At 31.9% G+C, this 9154-nt stretch overlaps 1 protein-coding gene across 1 annotated transcript in view; it reads left to right on the top strand.

Moving 5' to 3' along the window:
- Nucleotides 1–8882: 8882 nt before the first annotated feature.
- The window catches only part of LOC117178616 (glycine-rich protein 5-like), a 106717-nt gene continuing 106445 nt past the window's right edge, over nucleotides 8883–9154 (top strand). The window contains exon 1 of the mRNA XM_033370040.1: nucleotides 8883–9084. Coding sequence (XP_033225931.1) covers nucleotides 8883–9084 — 202 coding nt within the window. The remainder of the gene's footprint in view (nucleotides 9085–9154) is intronic.

Genomic DNA, 9154 nt, shown 5'->3' with positions numbered 1-9154 from the left:
ATCAGTGAATACAATGGCGTTCGACAAGGATTGACGAAAAAGACCGTGAACTTCTGCAAAAGGATTAGTAATATTGTATTATCGTGAATCTAAAGAAAATGCTAATTTCATTTACAAAATACTATGCAGAAGGCACTCACATAATAATAATTCGATAATCATGTAAATTATGTATATGAGAGTCTGCATAAAAAGGGCCCTCACGGTTAGCATCTCAGCTACGTATAACAAAATAGGGCTGGGCGAATACCATAAGAACACGTGTTATACTTTTTTTCGAACATGAAATATATCTACTTGCGGTTACTTTCTAAATAGTGGCATAGCCCCAATAGATGCACTAAATAGTAATTTTGACCTTAACTTATAAAAATGTGAATGTCTGTCACACTAGAATCAGGCATAATGGCCCTTTTCATGCGGACGCTCACATTTCTTAACTGGTTGGTGCGCTAAGGTCACATTTTTTATTATTGTTACGTGTTCGCTTATATTCTTACACGCCTTTATATTATAAAACACCCATGAAACAGATAAATTTAAAACCAAATTCTTACGTCTTATTTAAAGCACTTTAGATTATAAAATTTTTTTAGTTCTTAAGTAGAATTGTGACTTTACGTAAGTTTATTTGGCACCAGGATTTTCTTTTTTAAAAATAATTTGTGAAATCATATGGCATATTGCAATAAACGAATTTGTACAGGATGAAATGATTCTGAGATTCGGCTACTCTATTGTATACTGTTGTTTTCCCTAACCCACTTCCAATTCAGGCCGGATCATAATAATCTACAGGGGCATCAGCTATGCCAAAACAATTAGTATAATGTAATAAATGCATTTCCGAAATTAAGCACTTACGTGTTTATGCCCCGAAACCCTTTATATATTAATTGAAAAAAGGTTATAGTTTGATAAAGCAACACGAATGTGTAATATATTCAACTTTATTGAAAAATAAGAAGATAATTTTGTGTGTCTCATAAATAAAGTACGTCCTTTCCACCAACTTAACATATTATTCGCAAGCTATTTCTTCGTAATGAAATATTTAGAAGTTTTACGTTTCGCAAGGAAATGGACCGATTTGTCGGTATGGAATGGGGTATAAGGGCATGTAGCCGAATAACTTTAGATACTTTAAGCCTAGTTATAACCATCAAAGTTGAAGCATCAAGGACTGGGCGTAAACGTAAGAGTTATATTTTTTCTTCTAACATCAAATTCTAACGCTTCCAGTCACTTGCGGGAAATAAGTATAAGGTCACCACATGTAGCATGGATTTGAATCTGATTTCCGGTTGATAGCCTAAAATCGATAATTTTACCCTTTTTTTGTAGAATGTCACAAGTATTTTCACACCGAATATATTTCGCCTTTTTATTTTTACATTTGAACTGATCCCTTTAATATATGGGATCACAGCAACACAACTGAATTTAATGTAATTTACGGAATTCTGAAGTATTGAGCAAAGTACTTTAGGTGTTCGGAAGACTTAATTAAAGAGGGAACCTTAAGTTTTAAAACACAATATAGGTGGTGGCCCTGCGGACTTAACCCTTAGTGACCACACATGGGTCTTCGGGACCCAGAGGTCTTTTGTATGAAAATTGTAAGTACCTTAATGCAAAGGGAGCAAGTCTATTGCAATGTTCGTCGATAGTTGAAGAGTTTAACTACGCTTTAGGACATTTAGCATGACACTGGGACTATTAGTTTATTTTTAGCAGCTTTTAAAAAATTTAGTCGGGTCCTTTGAACCCAAGTGTGGCCAGTACGTTCGAAAGTGATTTTTGGAGTCAGTTTTTATTTTAGCGTATATTGACTTCAGATTAAATAATAAAGTCTAGAAAATATATTTGTCAATGGCAAAATTTTTTAAAGGGACATATAAAATAATGATTGCAGTAACATAAAATTAAGGGAAGATCACTTTATTTTGTCTTGATAACATGTCCATTATGTTTAATTTCAAGAATTCATCAATATTTTGTGACATTATTTTTCATGACAAGTAATATAATAGCATGTTTTGACAAAAATGCATGATTTATTTTTTCCCGTTTTGCCGTCATTCATTCCTCAAAATAAATGTACTTTTTGAATAATACACTGAACTAATAATTTTGTTTTGAAAGTGGTATATCTGGAGAAGACGTAACTAAATTTTTAGTCCTTAATATGAAAAATTTAAAAAGTTATGAATTTTTAAATGAAAATAGTCTTTTTCCACTTTTTGGGCTTCAACATTTTTCAAAGTATATTTAAATGTAGCTTTTGGCAACACGACCTGCATGATCTTTTAAAGTTACTTCTTGAGAAGGTCTGAAAAAAAATTTCAAGTAAAAATATTCAATATTTTTTTTTGACATTGCCTGAGTCCTTTGGACCGAAGTGTGGTCAGCATGTTACTCAAATTTTCTTGTACTCATAAAAAGTATTTTAAAGTCTTTAAAATCTATTGAAAATTCTTGTACTTTTTGGAATTCTTTGAAAATCTTTTAAAATTCTTTAAAATTACCTGAAATCTTTTGAAATTCATTTATAGAATTTAATCTTTTTTAATTCGTAAGAATTGTTAAATCCCGTTAAATTATGTTGAAATTAATTAAAATCCTTTTAAGCACTTGAACATATTTTGTAATTACACAATAATGGAATATTTATGAAGCCAGAATATTTGTGAATATTTGCATTCTTTTTTCGTTCCAATTGAAAATAAAATGCAGCTAAGGCAAACATGATTTGGTCAATTTTGGAGAAGGTGCGGAGACTCATAAAATGGGTAAAAATTACTTCTAGAGAATTCAAAATGGTGATTTTTGAATCGGAATGCAAAAATGTATTATCTCAAACGCTCCTGTTTCCGACGCGAATATTATACACTAATGATTTTTACATTCTCATCATTTATGAATGAGAAAGTATTAGAATTGTCCAAAATTTGAAACTACAGTTTTTTAACGGATCCCCACGTTTCGAAATCCCCTGAATCCGAAAAATTGCGTTTGTTTGTCTGTGCGCCCGGCCGTCCTTCCGTAAACATGATAACTCTCGAAAAAATGAACGGATCAGATCGATCTTTGGCAGACTCTTTTTAGGTCCTATTAGAAAGGACGAGTTCACTAACCAGCCATTTTGGATGAACATACAAAAAGTGAACGCATTTTGAGAATTTTTGATACCACTATTTTCTGAATTTAAAAATTGTATGTACGGGTATTTATAGTAACAAAAGAGCGAACAATGCGGAAAAGGATATTTTGACAAAAAATGTTCACGCAAAAAAGAGCTACAAATTTGTTATAAATCACTTTATGATAGAACACGCAGTTTTGGTTTTAATCATAAAAATGACATTAAAAATAAAAATGACAAATTTGTGGAAAAACGACAAAACGTACGAAAACAAATTGATAGAAAAGTTATTTGCCCCAAAAAAGGTACAAATTTGTAATAATTTATTACATTCTGATCCTAATGATTGAGGAAATATTAAAATTACCTGACACTTGGCACCACAATATTCAAATTTTATGTCAAACGACGCGAAATATATAAAAATGTCTTTAAAAAAACAGTCTTCAAATCGTTTGAAAAATCCTACAAAATATATAAATCCTTTTTTGATAGGACTCGTAATTCTGTTTTTATTTATCGTAAGTGATATGTAGAAAATCAAAAATTCCAATTTAACGCCAAAAGACGTGAGATACGTTAAAATCCAAAAGAAGACTTTTAGGATATTTTGCTTTATCCATAAAAACTAATATGAAAACCAAAATCTTATTCTTAAGATAACAAGGCGAGATAGAGAAAAATGTCTGAAAAAGTATTGTTGTGTTTTATTTATTTTAAGGTGGCTTAGAAAATATACATTTAAAAATGTCCATCAAAAAACGAGCGCGTAGCGCGAGTGTCACGATAAGAATGTATACCTCAAAGTCTACAGAGCTTTGAGAAACCTAATCTCTAACTATACTCAATTAAGAATTATTATTTTATTATTTAACAACAGCATATTATAAATGATGAGAAAGTTGATAAAGTTTAATTCAAGCATTACAAATTCAAAGAATAAATATCCAAGCGTTAAGCGCGAGGCGCGAAGGCGCCCTCAAATTTGCGAGTGAAGCCAGCCGCGTGCGCAGCACGCGATGAGAATGTACCCGCTAAGCGGGCAAATTTTTTAGGTTAAGTCTGCAGAGCCGCCATCTTTGGCATTGCGTTTTTAATATATAATTTCAGAAATAAAATTCTTCCCCGAAAACTTTTTCTACGTAAGACGTATACATGTATACTTACTTAATTTTTCCCTCGTATTTTGAAGACGCAACAAACGCTTTATACGATATTTACGACATTCAAGATGCTTTGCGTGGAGCTTATCTATTATTTTTTCATTTTCTATACGTTTCGCATTTTTTTAATAACTGCTTTTTGCAATAAATACATGAAATTATGAATTTTTTCTTTACAGTGAGATACAACTTGTCCTTACGTGTTCATTGCTATCGAATATCCATTTTTGATCAAATGTAACTCACCTAAGTTTTTCCTTAGTATGAAACAATACACCATTGAATCAGTTGCTGACTTTCTGTTTTCCAAAAAAAAAAAAAATTTGGAACTAACTTAGAAATTTATACAGAATTCATTTTAAAAGTAGTGGGTATTACTTTAGTCCATACAATTAAATTTGTCACTTGAAGACTTTCGAATTCATTTTATTTTTCATGGCGCGCTTTGCACGTGGATCGCGTTGGTCCCAATTTTGAGCGCGCCTGGGACTCGCCACTGTTGGATCTCGGGCTGTGCATTGCTAATTCTCTTTTGTTAAAGCTTCTTTGGCTTAGGGCCAATTTCACCAACTCTGATTAAGTTCATGATTATTTTTTAAGCAATGATTAAATCAGCGTTAACCAGCGATGCGTTCTACTAAGCATTTTCAAATTCTGGTTAGCTAATCGTATACTTTGTTCGTTATAAGGTCTAGTTTCTAGGTCTTTCTGCTGTAACGGCGTCTTTGATTGGTTAGAACGAAATTCTTCGTTAATACTCGGCGCCATATTAGCATATAATGAGATTCCCAAAGTTCGAGGTTACGAGTGGTTTCAGGGGCAAGTGCAATAGAAGAGAAGTGTCAATTGTGTTTTTTAATAAAAATAGGAAAAAGGAAGGAAAGTGTTGAATAATATCTCCAGCAGCAATAAGGTGCGAACCAGTTGCGTAGTACCATAGAGCAAGTAGGAGCTGTATCCTAGGTGGAATACTGTTGTTTCTGAAATATAATTTTCATTTATACATGGTAATCAGAAGAAAAGTGTTGAATAATGTACAGTTCGATAAAAAAAAGAACAATGACTATTATTTATAAACATGTTTCATATAAAGAGATTAGGTTTGGAGTGAGGAAACTGATTTTGTACCAAAAATGATAATTTTAAATACAATACATGGATTTTCAAACAAATAGTTGAGTGTCCAACCAAAAAAAATTACAATTAAAAACAGTCAAATTTTCACTTAAAAAAATTTGCAACTAATGAACGAAAACAAAATTTCAAGGTAAGAAGATGAATTTTCTATAAAAAACAAGGAATTTGTTAAAAAATGCATATGGTTTGAAATAAGTAGTTTCAATTTTTAACTGGAAAAGATAAATAAACCATAAAAACAGGAATAGTTAAATGCACTCACTTCACTTGCACTTCAATTTCGGGGTTATGTTACTTTAATCACTGATTAAACTCCATAACCAGCCATTATTGGGCGATTAAGTTAATCCATGATTGTCTTCCATTAATCGTGATTAAAAGAATGGTGGAACGCAAAGTATTGATTAAATAAGGCTAATCAATGATTAACGATTTAATCAGAGTTGGTGAAATCGGCCCTTAAACAAACACATTCTCATTACGTATCTCCTACTTGGCACTAGATTTTGTCCCAAATATGAACCTTTCCACATTATTTTCAATGCTATTATATCAAATGTATATTATAATTATTCCTGTACCTCGGTCTAAGACTGCTTATTCAGATATTGCAAAATAATGCACACATTTTATGTTTCATTATTACTTTAATATTTGCTCCTTATTTTGCACTCATTTTTATTTTCAGCTACCCGGACAAATCTGTCATTTCAATACATTTATATTAATGAGATTAATAATATGCATTGGTATTGAAACACAAATGTTAGCATTGTCTTATTTTTATAATAAAAAAGTGCGCTTCCTATTAAAAAATGTTATTTAACATTTGATTGAAATTCGTGCCATTTTTCAAAATTTTAATTTCTTTAATTTTATGTTTTACGATTTAAAAAAAATTTACTCGTCGTTTTTCAAAATTATAAATAAAGAATTTGTGTATCCTTTTTCGGTATACAACTTATGCCAATTTTTTTTCGTACCTTGCGTCTTTTCTCCACAAATCAACATGTTTTTCTTTGAAATTTATTTTTCACAATCAAAAGAACAACTTTGCATCCTATTAAAAAAATATTTATGACAAATTTCTAGCACTTTTTTAGAAGAGCAACTTTTGTCCATTTATTATTTTATAACCTGTATCGTTAGTCCAAAAAATTAATTTTCTTTTTTTTAATGTGGTTTTTCATGATTAAAACAAATACTACGCTTCCAATAAAAAAGTAGTTTTCAACAAGTTTGTAAATCTTTTCCAAACCCTTCCCAAGCCTCTCATTCAGATTCAGGGGGTCTCAAAACGTGGACATTTGAAAAGACTGGAAGGGGGGGTCAAATTTTTCATACATCTAATACCTTCTCTGATTTCATCTTATTTTTCTATATAATTTAAATTTGTTATTTTTAATGGTATTTTTTAAGATTAAAAGGGAAACAACGTATTTTATCAAAAAACGGTCCATAATAACTTCGTAGATCTGTTATGCCTAACAATTTTTGTTTCATAATTTTATTCTTGCCTTGCATATTTCGACCGTAAAGCAAAATTGATCATTTTTAATCAAATTTTACACGATTAAAACCAAAACTACATATATAATCAAAAATTTTTTTTTTAATTTAAAGATATTGCCGTGATTAACAACTTTGATGCTAGAAATTTTGTGGAAACACTCGCAGTCTTAGTCGCAAATGGATTTTTTTATTACTTATAACATTTTTCATGATTGAAAAAAGATGCGTTTTAACCTATAATTTAAAGAAAATTTTTCGATATTTTTTAGATGCACATTGTATTTCTTTTCATACAGACAATGCATAAAACAAACGAATATTATGTATAATACTTCAACCCATGTATTAGCTATACATAATTTTTCCGCCTGGGCACGAAGGAATAATAAGGAGACCTAACTCCATTTCCACACTTGGCAATAGAAACATCAGTGTAAGTGGTATGCACATTACAGGAAGGTCTCAAATTATCGGGCGCAGATGCGCAGTTGTCCTCTTCCTATAAATGGAAAACTGTGCGAGTGAAAAAGTTGGTCAAATTGACGTAGGTTAGAGAGGTTCTGTTCGTTTGTTTTGATGCAGGTGTCAAGTGCTGGGTTGTAGTACAAGTTTCACGCCGAAGAAGGCGAATACACTTCGCTTTTTTAAAGCCCTCACTGTACGTATAATAAACGTCTAATATATTATATTGTTTTACAGAACTTTGATTCAACTTTAATAGAAATGATTTAGAAGTTTAACCTTTACTCACTAACTGAGTGTCTGCGGAGAATTTCTCAGAGCTTCTCCGAACCTTGCGAATCTTTAGCGAATACTTAAAGATTTCTATCGGTAGGGCGCTTCATTATAATATCACATTATTTGCAATTATCCGTGCTAATTAAATTGCCTACATGCTTATAAATACGTTATTTACCAATTTCTAAACTAAGTCACCTGATAATAACTTTTAATGAAATTATAATATTTTTCATGTTTACGTTTCAAAGAAACTTTAAACTTTTTAATCAAGTTATATTACTTCCATTATTTCTTTATCATATTACAAATTCAAAAGGTACTTACCTATAATTTTCCTTCTCAAAATCTGTTCACACATTTTTCAAACAAGTACCAAAGACACTGTTTATATATTTATTTCCTGTATCTTTAGTATGCTGATCAACAAAAGAACAGAACCTCTCTAACTTACGGCAAGTTGACAAACTTTCTAACTCGCACACTTTTCCATGTACAGGAAGAAGACAACTGCGCGCCTGCGCACGAAAATTTGTGATCTTCCTGTAACGTGCCTATCACTTACGGTAATGTTTCTATTGCCAGTTTCAAATGGCTTCCCACTGGCAGTTGGGTCTCCGTATTATTCCTTCGTGCGCCTAGGTTAGAAAATAATATTTTCCAGCAAATTTCTAGATAAAACCAAAACTTTTGGTTAAAACTGACTAGTTAACTAAATCATCCTTTCTTCTGAGGCCTTAAAAAGTGTATAAAAGGGCATACAATTAAATAATTCTTTTGAAACTTATCGTGTTCACAGGCAACGACAATGACAGACAGCACTGAAGAGAAATCCATTTTTTCTCAATTTGTAAGACCGAACACGTTGAAATTTAATTAAATCCGTGAAATTAAATTTTCACGTAAATCCAATGCTTTTTCATTGTAAAGAAAATTCTATAGCTTTATTGTTTCCATTTTTTAAGGCAAAAGTTCTCATTTCAAAATTACGATGAATACAGAGGTAGTATTTATTCGAAAGATCTTCGGCATAAAAGTGCAAATAATGTCACTGGCCTTTCCTCCTGGCCTTGACACGCTACACTCTACTACTCTTGAGTGTGCAAGGGTCGAAGGAATGGTTCGATAAATCGATGTTCAACCAATGGCTTTATGATAGTATCTATTCCTCCCGGGGGCTGAGGGGGATGAGAACCGGAGCAGAGTGTGAAAGAGACTCAAAAGTTGTGCAAGGATTAGTGAGAGAAGAGGAGTGGATTTCCAGTAGTCACGGGCAGTTTAGGTCCGTCACGGACAGTTATGGTCAATCATGGACTATATCTATAGCGATGGATGAAGGAATTAGGAGGGAGAATCCCAGTGGAAAAAATCATTGCACGGACGATGTAGGTTGTGTACTTTCTCCCGATGCTGTACACATACTACAAACAAACACACACGTATATATTTACTCATATAT

Source organism: Belonocnema kinseyi, chromosome 8, assembly GCF_010883055.1.
Source record: "Belonocnema kinseyi isolate 2016_QV_RU_SX_M_011 chromosome 8, B_treatae_v1, whole genome shotgun sequence".
Taxonomy (NCBI): Eukaryota; Metazoa; Arthropoda; class Insecta; order Hymenoptera; family Cynipidae; genus Belonocnema; species Belonocnema kinseyi.
Note: the sequence above shows the minus strand (reverse complement) of the source record. Positions and strands in the feature narration are given on the sequence as shown.